Source organism: Centroberyx affinis, unplaced genomic scaffold, assembly GCF_046629955.1.
Source record: "Centroberyx affinis isolate AG114_WGS23_722 - 3 ecotype Tasmania unplaced genomic scaffold, CSIRO-AGI_Caff_v1 ptg000557l_1, whole genome shotgun sequence".
In the NCBI taxonomy this organism is placed as follows: domain Eukaryota; kingdom Metazoa; phylum Chordata; class Actinopteri; order Beryciformes; family Berycidae; genus Centroberyx; species Centroberyx affinis.
In genome coordinates this window covers 103576-120334 of record NW_027279200.1, presented here as the reverse complement: position 1 = coordinate 120334, position 16759 = coordinate 103576, and the positions used below count along the sequence as shown (strand labels likewise).

Genomic DNA, 16759 nt, shown 5'->3' with positions numbered 1-16759 from the left:
CAGGTGTCTGGTCTAGTCAGTGACAGCTATGAATAGGCTGACTATGGCGTCCAAAAATCCCAATAGTAGTTTTACCTTTTTAAAATAATGATTCGATTATTACAGTCATTTTAACTTCATCAGGAATTTGAGTAAAAGATTAGGGAAGTCTGTTGTAACCTTTGAAACTTGAGAGTTGGGCAGTTCAATTCAATTCAATTCAATTCAATTCAATTCAATTCAATTCAATTCAATTCAATTCAATTCAGTTCAGTTCAGTTCAGTTCAGTTCAGATCAGTTCACAAGTCACAAGCCTGTCCTGTGATGGAAATGCAGTATATTTGAACTGAATGTTTGGTTGTGGTAGAAAATTCTTTGAAATTAGACCCCCTTTTATTTTCTATTATACCCACACCGTCTATTTAGATTCCTTTGAAAAGGTTTTATGTGGCATAGTTCACACTGGCCACACAAAGTGTTGCACAAACACATTAAACAACTCAGCAGTTTTCATTATCCTATGGTGGGTTTGACTATGTGGTTGCAGAATGAGCTGGCATCAACCACTTCTGCTGGTTGACACAGTAAGAGTTGACACAGTAACAGTTCAGGGCATGTTTCCATTTCCATAGAAAGCTACTACCTGTATGTGTAAACTGTGGTGAGAGCCTTAGCCCAGATGGATAGATAGATAGATAGATAGATAGATAGATAGATAGATAGATAGATAGATAGGGATAGACTGAATGACTATTGCTATATTGCTAAGACTATATACTCAAAATACTCCCTTTACCTAACGTTTTGTATAGTCCTCTAGTGGGAGATAGTAACATCATTTATTACAGTAATACAGTGATAAAATCGTATTGCATTGTTTCTGCTTTTAACATTTTCATGCTGTGTGAGAGATTTTTCAGTGTATATACTAAAACTGCTAAAAAAAAAATATGTTGTTCTGTAGAACTGCTGTCTACAGAAAACAAAAAATGCTAGCATTACATCTAAATGCAAATTGCAATTCATCTCTTAATGGGAAGTCTTCATGTGTGCTGCTTTTAAAAAGAAAACCATATTAATGTGCCATTAAAAACTAAGAAAACACTCAAGAACAGCTGTTAGGCCAATGACTACATAGACTATTGAATGCAATGCTGAATTAATCTTTTCATTGGTATGAAAGCAGCAGCTGTAGACACACTGAACCACAGAAAATGCTTTATTTCCTAGAGAAAAAAAAACATTTTTTGTAAAATATCTGAAAAGCAAAGCTACTACAATAGTGTAACTGATACTCACACACATGCAGACTGGCAAGCGGCGTAAGACAATATTAATCAACAATACATGACTGCTATGCAACAACTATTGGCACTTCTCATGTGAGCATCTTTTTTAATGGCTCATTGCTTCCCCTAGTGGTTCAAACACAAACAGTAGTCTATTCTCTGGCAGGAGAAATGCTTTCCAATACAATCTTTCAGAGCGGTCAAGTGAACTAACTCAGTGAAGATGATACCTGTGTTTTTACCAGAGGTGTTGATAAAATCATGGATATGACCAATGGAAAGACTAATCGCTCCAGTAGAGACTCACAGTGGAGAATGAACAGGGATCAGACCTGGGAAGAATCTGGTTTTAACCACACTTCCGCAAAAGCCTGCTGCCAAAAACAAGGAGTTTGACTATTTCAACCAGTGATGCACTGTAAGAGCCTGAGAGAAAGAGACAGGATTATCTGTAGATTACAATGTGTTTATAGATTACAAAATAGATTACAATATTACTTCCCTGATGAAATTAACCTCCAGGTCTCTCCACTTTGTGAACATTTGAAAACTCATTACTGTGACAATAAAGTGCCGTGAGGTGTTTTCTATTCTAGTGTATCAGAGACAGCATTCCCGTGACTATGCAGTGTTATAGAGAGACATTCAGCATGTTCCCTACGGAGCACCTTAAGGCTGCTGTGGAGGGTGATGACAGTCTTTTCTATAAGTTATGGCTCCCCTTAATGGACTGAAATAGACTTTTCTTTTCATGTGATGTTGCTTGTTGAAAACATAAATGGAAACTATTTTAATGCTAGAACCTTTGATTTTCTTTTTATCATGAACATATGCAAATGAAACATATCTGAATCATCTCCCGGGAAAATCCCTCTGGGTGTTCACACTGTGACCTTTTCCACATTATGCAGTTCTTTCTCAATCTAGATGTATATCAGATTTTTTCGGTCTGTGGGAGACAGTATCGATTGTTCCCTGTCCTGTCTAAAACTAAACTGTTCTGGTGTAACAAAACTGAGGAAGTCAATTATACTGAGTCGTCCTGTAACACTATCTTCTGTCTACTTCAGGAGTTCAGGAGTGGTTATGGTCGAAACAGAGCTGTCTGTCTATTATAATGCCAGGTACAGAACGAATATATTTGAGACATGAGAGAAACTCACATGAGGAGCCTGTTCTCATTAGCATCAGAGACAGAGTCTAGAAAGAGTCCGGAAAGAAGCTGTTGCTCTTTGATTCTGAGAGACTAACACCAAAACCTGATGTTTACCGTTGATGTTTTAGCAACTTCAAACATTTTCTACTATTAAACTCCATTGAGGCTGCACTGGAAATATCTTGACTTGACGTGACGTGATGTCATCTACCTTTATCCAGTTATCCAGAAAAAGGAAAATACATCACCAAATAACAAAAAAGATAAAGGGTTATGTAAATAAACAAACTTGAAACGATAAAATGGGCCAAGAAATGCAAGGTACATCACCAATAGTTATTTTTTTAAGTGTTAAAGTGTTGTAGGGTGGATTTCCCTTTTAATTATCTAAATGATTATTCTTTTTGCCTTCAGTGATGTTTTTTTTTTTTCATTTCATACATTTGTGGATAGAAATAGAATATCAATCTGAACTGACATTTAAAACCCAAGTCTTAATTTGATGGGGTAGTGAGGCTGACCAATAACCAGAGGCTGCTGGTGAAGCTACATCATCATCACGTTTGATGGCTTGGTATCACATCTACAGCGCCTGTCATCACTGTTGACCTGCCCTTAAGCAAGGCACTATACCCTTAACTGCTGCAGGAGCTCTGCACTGCAGCCGAACCTGACCTAAAACCACTCTGAGGAAATACACCATTAGGGTCTGTGTGTATCTAGGAGAGATATGTGAATACAACAAATGCCTATTACCTTGTTCAAAATGGTAAATTAATTAGCTTTCTACTTTGTTGTCGTAATGTTTGCCTGTGGCAGAAGGCATTAAGTGATAGTGTGTTAAATTGCTCGTTTTTTTCTCTCTTTTAGGGAACATGATATCCAAAATTATATTATGTATATGCTGTTATTTCATGAATGCAATATCCTTGTTTGCTGTTATGAGGGTTTGTTTTTGCGGAATCCAACTACTGGAGAAAAAACAGGGTGGTATTTCAAAAATTTCAAGTACATTCTTATATCATTATTATATTCTTATTTCAAGTATAGATGGTTTTGTCCCTGGTCTAACTGAAATTTATTTTAATTTCATGGAAAGCATTCAAGACATTCATTGATTAGGAATTTCTAATTATAGGCACCGGCCCATGGTTCAGGCTCAGAGTCTCTTAGAAAACTGAGGGACGGAAATATCCTGGTCAAACCTCCAGTAAACATACAGTATATGTGTTTTCAGAGCATTCATTCAACATGGATATTGTGACTTGCATATATGAAAGGTCAACACATGACCAATGTAAAGATATATACTGTATATAGGCTATATATCTTATAGAAAAGCAGAGGCTGAAACAAGATGGCATTGATATAACATTCAGACATTAAAGGGTTTCTACTGACATTCAGGGTTGATAAGGAGAAGGCAAACTTGTAGCCTTTTGGATTGCGGATGTAAGTGTAGATGACCATTTTGCTTTCACTTTCACTAGTCTTTCCCACTTCCTGAAAGGCCTACTATAGAACAGACGTCCTTACGGAGTGTAGTGGACAACGAGGGACAGGGTGCGGTCCTTCTGCGGGCCACAGAGGGGCGTGTTGCCGGGGCTCCTGAGGATCTGAGGTTGCAAGGAGCTGAGGGAGGTGCGTCTGTGGACGGGGAGGAGGCGAGAGAACTGTGTCCACGGAGTAGGGTGCTCCTCTCTGCTGCTCTGATGGGTGTTGATGCCATGAACAGACTGGGGCTCGCCACTGCACTTAAGAAAGGCCACAAAGCATCTATAAAACTGTGGAGAAGTAGGAAAAATCATTATGCCCTTTAACTTAAGCAATCCCTTTTACAATATATAAAGTATGAGTTCAAAAATCTTTCAGTGGATACACTTGACATCCCTTATTACCGTTGCACAAGTCAGAGCTGTATAGTCGAGACCAACATAATCGAGTCAAGTCCAAGACCAGGTCCAGTCGAGTTTGAGTCAAGACCAAGTCCAAAAGGGGTCGAAACCAAGTCAAGACCACGTCCTGAGCAAATCCAGTCCTATTCAAGTCCAAAATGGAAATAAGAAATAAACAGGGCAAAATGCAAAAATGATAATTAAGGACCTTCCTCATTTTCTCTGGATGATAGATAGATATGCTGAGAAAAAGTCAAGTCAGGAAAAAAAGGCGAGACCAGGCCACATCCAATAGTGGCAGAGACCAAGACAAGTCCAAGTCCACAGAAAAGTGGACTCAAGTCTGGACTCGAATACTACAGCGCTGGCACAAGTGCAGCTGTAACTTAAGGGGAAAGAGAGCTATAAGTCTTACTCGGCAGAGCTTTTGTCAAGTATGCCACCCAGTGTGTTGCATGGGGCACCTGGGGGGCAGCGATGAGGAGGGAACTGAGAAGGACAGTGTAATTACTGAGGATCTGTCTTTAATGTCACAGAAGCCATTGTGTTCTCGCCTGGGGAAGTAAACACTGTCGCTCTATCCTTCCCCTCTCTGCTTTATGGATGGGGACACTAATAAGCACTTCAACCAACAGATACTGTATGACATAAGATATTTTAGCGATTAGACCTCAAATCTAGTATTAGTAAAATTAAGTGCACACAAGTTGCAACCCCCCCCACCTGGTTGTTGAAGAACACGTAGATGACTGGGTTGACAACAGTGCTGAACTTGGCCAGGACAGAGGGCACCACGCTAACCGTCGGGGTGACCAGTCCCAACCTGCCGAAGGTGGCCAGCAGGGCCATGATGCCATAGGGCATCCAGCACAGCAGGTAGCAGGACACCATGGACAACACCATCAGCAGAATGTGCTGCTCTCGCCGCTGAGCTGCCAGCAGGTTGATCTTTCCCACCTGGATACAGGGAAGAGGAGAGGAGGAGGTCAAGAGGTGAAATACTGTCTTAATCTGTCAGGCTGATTGTACTGAAGGTTTACTCTAATGCTACAATTAAAGGAGAGGCATGGATCATATTAGTGTGATATAGCAGCACAAACAGAAATAGTGTTTTGTTCATTTTGTACCACCTTTGTACACCTGAGACACAATCTTTCTCTATTATTACTATTCCAGGGTCAAAATAAGAGTTGATCATCGTTATGCATGTGCTGTAGCATACATAATAATAATTATTTTTGTATAGCACTTTTCTTAACAAAGTTACAAAGTGGTGTAACGTAAATGTGGAAACAAATATATTAATAACCAATTAGTTACAACAATGGAAAGATTTGCAGTACGACTTGCTGATGAATGCTGGCTCCATTAAGGCATGCACAGCAGAACAGGTAATGGTAATATTGTTATAGCCACAGAAACATTCATAAAAAAATTAATACTATATGCTTGAAAGTCCACTCAGCAGTTCGACAGCTACAGCTACATCTCTCCTGTTGATTTCCCCTGATGCAGTGAATGAGTGCAGCAGAACACTATAGGTGCTGTGGCTGTGGGCTAAAATTAGCTCAGACGTATCATTGGCCATGTGGTTACAGCGATATCTTTTCTGTAATCCTGTCTGTCATGATTCCCACTTCCTCCGTATTGATTTCACACTGGTGTGGTCATTGCCTTGTGTAACGACCCCTCGGATGTCCGTCATGGTGCCTCACCGGTAAGTGAGCATCTAGTGAAGGAAGCCAATCAGGAATAATGACAGGAGCAGAAAGCTCCGCCGTTTCTGTCACATTACTCCACACCTCTTACACACACAGTGTGACTTTACCTTGTACTGCAGGCCGTGTAGGCAACAACCTTTGTTATACCCTCTGTCTCATTAATCCCCAACTTTGTACTATTCTGGTAACGCTCAATCATCAATGAATTAATTTCCACATGGCTTGACTGAACCTGTGTTCTGTTTTCAGAAGTTACCCAAAATCAGAGAAGGATCTTAACTAGATCATGCTAGTTGATGAATACGATTTTTTTGTTTGTTTGATAGCTCCGGGTAAAAGCAGATGCATAATTCTGTTGCATCTCAACAGAGTGATTAGAAACATGGCTTATAAATTCAAGGAGCACTGCTGGATTGTGTTCCCATCAATATTTTGACAAAATGCGAATAAACGTGTTCACTTTTTGCTTAGGTCTTTTGTTTTGCAATTAAATAGGACATTTTTGGACGGAAATGTGTGTCAATTATGGAGGGATAAAGCTCACAGGTGTGTGTGAGAGACCATTGGAGAAAACATTGTGACTGGAATTTCAATGAGTTGCTTGTCAGAGAGGAGAAGGAAAAAAAGAATCCAAGCTTGATCCATGCTGATGCTCTTCATATGAATGCCATCTCTCCTTCTGGTGTGTCACTTTAAATCACCTTTCAGAATCCAGCTGCAGGCTCCACAGAATGATTGCTCAGTTTCTAAGAAAAGCCTAAGGCGGGGCTCTCAGTTGGAAGGCGACTGCTGGATGGCTGAGGCCTCATTCACCGATGTAGTAATCAAGTCTGCAGAGCCGCTCGCTGCTCCTAATCCCTCAGGAGCGCAGAGTTTAAAAAAAATGGAGGCGCTTACATAATAGTGGGTATCCAATAGTAACGGCCTGCTTCCACTATCTAAAAATAAATTCTAGGTGATTCATTCATAGAGTGGTGGCAGCAAAGCGCACAGTGACCCAAACAAGCCCTTGATTAGCAATTTCTTGTGTGACTGCCAGGTTTATATAAGCCCCTTCGAGATGGGGATGAGTCACTGAGATCTGAGAGGGGGTCATTGCCCTCCTGAAAGCCGCCTGGCCCTGACCACCCGAAGACGCTGCCCCCATTCCACGCTCCTGCCAGATAAATCGATTGTAAGAGGGTAAATACAGAGCTGCGGCTTTTACGATTGCCTGGCTAGAGGCTCCTTAAAATAGCCTGGAAAACATATGAGTGAATGTTAATTGGAGCCTGAGAGCCATCACTCACCCCGAGCCACGATCCGCTGTCCGAAGACCACTGCCCTGTCATCTTTAGAGCCACCGAGGGGCCGATTTAAACAGAGATAATAAGGCTTTGATGCTGAGTGAATGGACGTAGGAGAAAAGCAAATGCATCTGGGGGAAAATGATAGCTCTATATCCATGTTATCTGTGCCATATTTATTTTTCATTTAAGCTTTGTACATCATGTTTATATTTTGGATTGTCAGGAAATTGTTATTATTATTATTATTATTATTGGACAAAGGATGTTAATGATACAATGCATCCTGCCATGTCAAATACAATGAGATAGTCCTCTTCAATGCTCCATTTCTCTGGGATAATAGAGGTGCAGACAAAAGGGAGAAGCTGGACCATCACTGATTGAAAACTGAGAACTGGGAATAATGACGTGGATTTAAATGACACGAAATAACATGGATTCCTGAGATCACTGCACTAAGAAACACTTTTGTCCATCAGAAAGTAAAATGTCTCAGTTTAGACATTATAGACATTATACCAGTACCCAGTGCAGATTTATTGTGAAAGGTTTTGAAAAGTAGTAAATGATATACAATGAAATGCCTGTTAAGTACTTTCTGCTGCTCTAGGAACCACAGGTGAAGAGGCAATGCACAGATGTACAGAATAAACACTTAATTAGCATAAGAGTGCATAATCACAATGCACACTTGTAATTTGAATTCAATTAAATTCAGACTCAAGACCTTTATTCAAACCTATACAGCTACTGTGTGTTTCACTTATTCTCCTGTGTGCTGCCCTGGTATTGCAAGGCATTCCCATATTCACTCACACACAGGTGTGGGCGCAGAGAGCTCTCACATATGCATGCTCAGTCACACCCACACACACCCACACACACACACACACACACACACACACACACCCACACACACACACAAAAGCTCTGGCCCTGTTTCCTAGAGTGTGTGTTACACGTGTCTTTTCTTGTTTTTTATCTGCTTTTGTGTCCCTTGTTTTCTGTAAAAAACTTTGTAACAAAACTGGTTTGCTAAAAGTTCTCTATCAATGAATTAACCTGATTTTCTAAGATGATAAGGACAAGATATATCAAGATACATGGCATAATATCATCAAGACACACTGTAGTAATGTTTTACAAGAGTAGCTTGTAAAAGGAGGTGTTATTTTCAACACATCTGTGGATCTAGATGTGTTAGTTTTTAACACCAGATATGTCAACATATGTTGCTCAATATGGGTTGTGATTTACATTTCATTTCATTTCATTTCAAACCTTTATTTAAACTCGAATAACCATTGAGGTTGCCCTCATTTACAATGATGTCGAGTTACAACAAGTTCAAAGTATTAAATAAATAGGACAAGACATAGATGACAATAAAGAAAATCAATTAAAACATCAATTAAAACATATTGTGGTGAAAAGTAAACCAAATATGTGCTGACCCATACTAGACTCAGGGATGTATTGAAAATGACACTTATAAGATTGTAGACGATCATGATGAACTCACCCCCCTGATGGCAACCAGGATCCGGCCATAAGAGTAGACCATGAGCAGGAGGGGCAGCAGCAGGCAAAAGATGAAGAGACACAAGACGTAAGAGACGCTGGTGGGCGAGCGCAGGTGCCACTGAACGGAGCACGAGGTGCCGGGACCCTCGGGCCCGTAGCTGCTCCAACCCAGCAAGGGCGGCAAGGTCCAGACCAGCGAATAGAGCCAGGAGCCTCCGACACACAGCCAGGCCTTCCTGAAGTCTGAGACGTCGACCTGGGTGGAGCGCAACACGGTGGTGTGGCGCTCATAGGAGAGAACAGACAGGGACACCAGGGACACGATCCCTTAGAGCAAGAGAGGGGAAGACAGAGAGAGACAGATATTAGAGAATGGAGGTGAACTCGTTGCTTTCAGCTAATAGTTATATGTGTAGGTGGAGAGAGCAACAGTGATTGCGGAGTGAGAGTTTTTCCAGTTGAGAAAAAGTGAAAGTCGTGCCCTGAATTCAAAATGCAACACGTCTTGTGGCTGCATTGCATTCTGGTCTATTGAGGTTACTGTTGGTGGACAAATTGTTATCTCTGCCTCTTCTACAGGGATTTCTCCCTGTATTATTATTTTTAACGTCAGTGCAAAACAGTGAGTCTAGAAAGAAGCCCCTGCTCTCTCTATTTTAGGGAGGATTATTCCTTTAACCACTGTTAACCACTTGTGGGAGTTGTGGATATTATGAACACATGTAATAAGGATGGGATGCTTTCATCATCCCCACAAGGAAACTCTTTTCATTTGCCCCCAAGGTCAGAAAGCAGGTCGGCTACAGAACAGCCTCTCTGGAGCTGCAGGGATCGATGGCATGTTAGCAGGGCAGATGCTTACCAATACGAGGCTTCAGTCGAAGTGCTTTGGCTGAAGGACAGTCTCTCTAACTACAAGGCCACCCTGCCACCCACACTGCTGCCCTGTTAAGCCATTAAGCATGAAGCTGTAGGTTTTCACAGTTAAACTGTACCAGTTCACCAGGTTTCTCGTTCCCACCAATTCAACAGAGGGAGCAAAGACACTTAGATGCCTAGGGAACCATAAACCTAATCTTCCCAAGCAAAGTAATAAATATTTTGATTGATTGATTGATTGTTTGATTGATTGATTGATTGATTGATTGATTGATTGATTCAGTCATTCATTCATTCGTTCATTCATTCGTTCATTTTTTCATTCCTTATCTCTACCCGCTTATTTCTATCCAGGGTCCCAGGAGGCTGGAGCCTATCCCGGCAGGCATTGGGAGGAAGATCAAGATAACATTTTGATAAATGTTAAAGACATATTTTAGGGAACTCAGAAGGGAGCTGTGCCTCACAGTATGAGGGCTGATATTTCTAAATGATATTTCTCTTGACATTAGCTTTAAGAGCGGTTTCTCCAGGATGCTGTCACGTTCTAGCTAAGGCTGTGTCCATGACTGACAGGCTGGCCCGAAGAGGCCAAACAGATGACTCTAGAATATGATTAAAATGAAAGCAATTAGATTTATATTGCAGAATTTGATATTTGTGCAGCCAAAGTATGCGAGAAGATAGAGCAGGTTAAGGTTTCCTGTCTTGGGCAAGTCTCCCTCGCAAAAGAGATTCTGAATCTCAAGTGGACTTCCTGGTTAAATAAAGGCTCAATAAAAAATAAAAAAGACTAAAATTGTCTTCGCTCCTATGTCTTAAACAAGCAAAGATGTTGCGTATGATTGCTCTACATGTGAAGAGTTTCATTAAATGAGAATCGACTCTCAACATAATTGCTGGAAAGAATCTTGAGTCCATAACTTAAAATTAAATCAAATTGTAAGCAACAGGTCATCTGTTTAAAAAATTGATATGTCATATTTTATATTTTAGAAATCGTTCATATGATATTATTCTACATGTTTGTATGCAGTACATAGCCTAGTTATGTGCCATACTTTTTACTACAGGAGAATTTCCCTTTTGAGTAGAAATGATCTACTCAACTCAGTGCCAGGATCATGATACTATACTGATGACCTAGACTGTATGTATGCAGCATACAATACAATGTGTCCAAGTGTGTGCATCCTCCCTGTTGTCAGTCCTGAAAGATCTCAGAGGGGAGGCACTTAATGTCCCTCAGTGGAGTAATTATATAGTGTAGACATCAGTGACTGACAGCATCTCACTGAGGACCGGGCGTCTGACTGACTTAGCAGCTCCTGGTTTACCTGAATACAATATGATCTGTTATTGTTGTTTTTGAGTGAGAGAGAAGCTGTATTATCATGGTTGTTGTTGTTTTTTTCCTATTATTGAGACAGTAGGCAGTGTGAGAAGACAGCGGGTGCACATATGGATCCACAGGCAGAGACCTTGAAGGAAAAAATCTACTTTCAGATACTCTTACACTGTTATATATCATCAATCTGTGATGCTCAAAACATCTCAGGAGTTATTTTGTGATTAGGCGTTGTAATTTACTTCTTTTGGTGAACCTACTTTCCCTCAACCTGGAGAGAGCAGTAGTGACAGCGGATCGAGAGTTTTTCCCGACAAGAAAAAGTAAGAGTCGCACTCCTAACTCAAAATGCAACACGTCTTGTTGCTGCATTGCATTCTGGTCTATCGAGGCAACTGTCAGTGCAGAAATTGGTCTCTCTGCCTCTTCTACGATGGATTTCTCCCTGTATGATTGTTGAATGTTGGAGCAAAATGGTGAATCTAGAGAGAATTGATTCTGATGTTTCTTGATTGTTGATGTTTTAGATGGCTGATTTTTTTTGCTGCTATCAAACTCCATTGTAGCTGTACTGAAATACGTGTGACGTCACACTGTCTACTTTAATATTTTATGGTGGATTGTTCCTTTAACCACTACACCATCATTGTGCACACAACAACGAATTTCTTGTGGAGCTGCCACAGAAATCCAATTACTTTTTACAGATAATAAAAATAGAACTACAGATTGGCTGAGTCATGTGTGTGTGTGTGTGTGTATCTATGTGTATGTTGGTTTGTTTCAGTATGAGTGGCGTATAAATATGTGTGTATTATGACAGGTTTGGCAAGTGTGACTCATCGGTGGATGGGATTATACACATTTCTGTCTGAGCAACAAGTGCCAGCAAGTGCATAACAACAGAGCCTTCCACTTGAAATGATTATAATAGATGACAAATTATTTGACAGCCATTTTGTTCAGGGGTCTTGTATCATCTCTTTCAGTCGAAAATCCTTTGTAGGCCATTCATATGTGTGTAAGAGTGTGTGTAAGTTGGGGGGTGGGGGGGTTGTGAGCTTTCAGGAGTCAATGGAAATAGAAGCCAAGATGACAAGACTATATCCAAGTCCAACACATTACATGTTGGTCCTATATCTTTGCCTTGATACAAGTTCCATACCATAGCATGTTCTGCATCTTTGCCCATTAGTGAGCTAAGTGGCAGATTTGTCACTGCTACAGGCTTCCATTGTATCAGCAAATATATGTGTGATGTAAATCACAATGTTGACTCTGGTCTATAGCTTTCAACACTACAAAAATAGCCATCCAAGTGTTTCAATCTTGCACTTTAAGATTTCAATCTCATTGTCCTCTTTAATCTTAAATGAACAAATCTGCCAAGCAGTCAAAAATAGTCTAAAGAGGAGTGATTCTTGGATGATGTTGTGCACTTAGAGAAGGGATCAAGGCATCCAATAAAAAATAATTAAGGCCAAGGCACTCACGTGGGGTGTGGAGTTTAACAGCCTTTATTTCATTAGGTCTCAGGCATTAACATTCCTCTGCCAGGCTAGCTAGTTACACAGCTCAACTTGTTTCAGAGCAGTTTAATTTGTTTCTGGGAAACAAATTTTCTTCAGACATGTGACTTCATGGAAGAACCTGTCTGGTTTCAACACATTGCCCCTTGTTTTAAGAAAATCCTTGAAACAACTTAAATTGAGACGAGCACATGTCTAGGTGTTATCGTCTGTAAATCAATGAGTAGCCTAACCCTACTTTTAGGATATCTGACTTTTAACTTTTCCACATTCATCACACGTGGGTAGAAAAAAACATGCAACCGAACTACATGCTACTTAGATGCTTAGTTAAATATGTTTTGCATTTGCATTCATCGCACAGATCTCACTCACCAAACAGGGAATTGGCGAAACCATACCACTTGCAGCCGTATTCTCCTATGAGCCACCTCCCGTGCAGGCTCGCCGCGAAACTGAAGGGCGTCCCGAAAACACACACGAGGATGTCGCTCACGCTGATGTTCAACAGGATGAGGTTGATGGGCGTCCGGAGAGAGCGAAACTTTGCGAAGATCAGCAGGACGAGGGAATTGTTGAGGATGCCCACCACTAAAATAAACCCGAGGCATACTGCCACCACCGTGTGTCCGGTCCGGCTGAGTCCGGCGGGGCCCTGCTGGGGCACCTGTGAGTCGCGGACACTGGCATTGGTGCTGAAGTTGGAGGTGGAGATGGCGCTGTCTGTGGTGCTGAAATTACAACCTCGTATGTGGACGACCATAGCACCATGAGAGAGGAGAGAGGGCTGGAGAGGAACTGGACACACTAGGAGGAGCGAAAAGGCGCTCACTCTGTTCAAAGTCCTGCACGCGGCCCCGGTACCCGCCAGCCTGCACGCCGGGATGGGCGATACAACACAGAACACAGTTATTGACTTGTAAAAGAACCGGGAGTTGAGTGTAGCCTGTGCTCGGCTTTATACTATATAGGCTACCCAACATATATATATAATTAACTCACTCACTCTCTCACTCTCTCACTCTCTCTCTCTCTCTCTCTCTCTCTCTCTCTCTCTCTCTCCCCTCCCTCGTTCTTTTTTCTTGCCCTCTTCCCCCGTCACTCTCGCACAGTTTCTTCAGTTATTATAATGAGTCCTTTGGATCACAATGACCTGTGTAAATTCAGTAAATCTCCAAAATGTGTTGCTTTCCAAATACCTTTCAAGACGTTTTGCTGACATTATTCTGACAGGAGAATAAAATTCATTCAAACTTACAATGGATTTTAGTATTTTTTCTGAGCAGATATAGGGCAGTTTATTGTAGTGACCACAATTAAGTCATGATTTTACAGTCTCATTGGAGAGTGTTATTCAGGCCGTTCTGCTCTACAAACACAAAATGTGGTTGTGTGATTTTGCTGAGCTGTGCTTTTACTATTCTGTGCTGCTTTCATTTCCATAGCTGCTGTGTGTTGCTGGTTCAATCAAGCCCAAAGTATGTCACCAACAGAGAAAGTTTCACACCTGTTCAGCATTTTCTCTTCTTTTCAACCAACTCCAACATGCAAATCCTCCTGCCCAGCAAACCAACCTCAACAGACTACTTTACCACAGGCACAAGGCAATTACATTGTAAGTTGAATTTGTTGGGGCAGTTCTTTCCCTGTTTTTGTTGTGTACCAACTGTTATTTGATCAAAGTTGTAAACTAATTAGAAACAGCTGGAGGGACACACGATAACACATCAAATTAAGTCATTAATATTTCAAACACCATACCTGCCCCCCTCCCCCTTTTCCCTTCAGCAACACTGGTGTTCCTATGTGGATATTACATCTCTGAGCATGTACTCTGCCATAATAATGCAGATGCTCTGTTGCTGCTCTATGAAATGCACTCTTGTGAAAGTTGGAGATCACAGCGGACAGATGACCTGTGTGACTGATGTCATTTTGATCTTTGAGGCTGTCGTCATCAGGGGAGATCCCAATAAATCTCTTCAGCGTGGTGGTCGATGGTGTCGCCTGGACAGCCATGATGCAGCCATGAACACCTAATCCCCCTTTTCTCCCTCCACAGTCAGCATCATTGGCTTGTTGAAAACGTCGGTCGATAGGCAATCGTCACTCTGAGCCCCTTCCCCTCCCACCCTTCCACCCTAAGGGCCTCAGATCAGACTGATGACTGACACAAAGGAAAGTGGGATAAAGGCTTAAAGCCTGTATGGCTGCTGAATCCGTGCCTGACACCTGGATGAATATCTTCTGCTGTTCCTCCTCCCCACCTGCTGCCAGTCTTCTGTCCATAGTATTTTGAGAAGTGGAAAGCTTCTTAAGTTGTTAGTGAGAAGCCCCTTCAATCCACAGCACCTTCCGCTCCCGATTCTTGCTTTTATTAACACTCTTTACTCCATGTGAGCCCAAGGCCCTATAAGCTTAGGCTAATGTGCTGAGGAATCAAGCATGTTCATAATTGGCAGAGATCTTGAGTTGGAAAACCCTGGGATTTTGTTTAAGATTTATTAGAGGTCCAAGCACGTAGTGCTGGAACCCTATTGTATTTGCTGGAATTATTCTGCTTCTTTCTTTCTTTCTTTTTCTCGGCTAAAAGTATCTGCAGCTCAGAAACCGTAAGTCCTACAGCAGCCATATTTGGCAGGTGGGCTCCTATGGTGCACAGCTACTCAGGCAAGGCAGCCCATGCACATTGGCCAGATGGTGGCGCTATAACAAGCAATTTTACGTTTTGGCCAATAACTTCTGAACCGTGTGTCGTAGATTGAAAATTCTTGTGTTCCTACATTCTTTGGAATGTGTTAAGTCCAACCCATATATCACTTTCAATGTCCACCATATTGCATTGTCCACCATTTTGAATTATTTCAGCAACTCCTCCTATATGCCCTATCAGTGTCATTTGTCCCATCATTCGTCCAATTCACATGAAACTTGGTGTGGAGAATCTTGGGACCGTCCTCTTTCAAAGTTGTATAAAGGTTATTAATAGGTCAAATGGTTTGGCTTTTATCGACCAATAAACTTTTAATGGAACATGTCATAACACTAAATTGGCCATAACTCATTAACCATTCATCTAATCAAGCCAAAATTTGAAACACATGTTGGGCAGTGTTGCTAGAACACACCCACATAAGCATTTTGAGCTGTACCACTAGTGGGTAATTGTGTACAGATCCTTGCATTATCATGCTGCAACATCAGGTGATGGCAGCGGATGAATTGAACGACAATGGGCCTCAGGATCTCGTCACGGTATCTCTGTGCATTCAAATTGTCATCAATAAAATGCACCTGTGTTTGTTGTCCGTAGCTTATGCCTGCCCATACCATAACCCCACCGCCACCATGGGGCACTCTGTTCACAACGTTGACATCAGCAAACCGCTCACCCACACGGCGCCATACACGCTGTCTGCCATCTGCCCGGTACAGTGAAAACCGGGATTCATCTGTGAAGAGAACACTTCTCCAAAGTGCCAGACGCCATCGAAGGTGAGCATTTGCCCAGTCAAGTCGGTTACGATGATGAACTGCAGTCAGGTCAAGACCCTGGTGAGGACGACGAGCACACAGATGAGCTTCCCTGAGACGGTTTCTGACAGTTTGTGCAGAAATTCTTTGGTTTTGCAAACCAACTGTTGCATCAGCTGTCCGGGTGGCCGGTCTCAGACGATCTCGCAGGTGAAGAAGCCGGATGTGGAGGTCCTGGGCTGCCGTGGTTACACGTGGTCTGCGGTTATGGTTCGATGTACTGCCAAATTCTCGGAAACGACATTGGAGACGGCTTATGGTAGTGAAGTGAACATTCAATTCACGGGCAACAGCTCTGGTGGACATTCCTGCAGTCAGCATGCCAATTGCACGCTCCCTCAAAACTTGTGACATCTGTGGCATTATGTTGTGTGATAAAACTGCACATTTTAGAGTGGCCTTTTATTGTGACCAGCCCAAGGCACACCTGTGCAATAATCATGCTGTTTAATCAGCATCTTGATATGCCACACCTGTCAGGTGGATGGATTATCTTAGCAAAGGAGAAGTGCTCACTAACACGGATTTAAACAAATTTGTGAAGAAAATTTGAGAGAAATAAGCCTTTTGTGTGCATAGAAAAAGTCTTAGACCTTTTAGTTCAACTCATGAAAA

The 16759-nt window shown here is 41.7% G+C and overlaps 1 protein-coding gene across 1 annotated transcript; it reads right to left on the bottom strand.

Moving 5' to 3' along the window:
• Nucleotides 1–3957: 3957 nt before the first annotated feature.
• Nucleotides 3958–13373, bottom strand: tmtops3a (teleost multiple tissue opsin 3a). The gene is made up of 4 exons (XM_071518210.1): nt 12986–13373; nt 8853–9181; nt 5044–5277; nt 3958–4209 (listed from the first exon to the last, which is right to left on the bottom strand). Exons 1-4 carry the CDS (start codon nt 13371–13373, stop codon nt 3958–3960), a joined length of 1203 nt encoding a protein of 400 aa, XP_071374311.1.
• Nucleotides 13374–16759: the final 3386 nt, after the last annotated feature.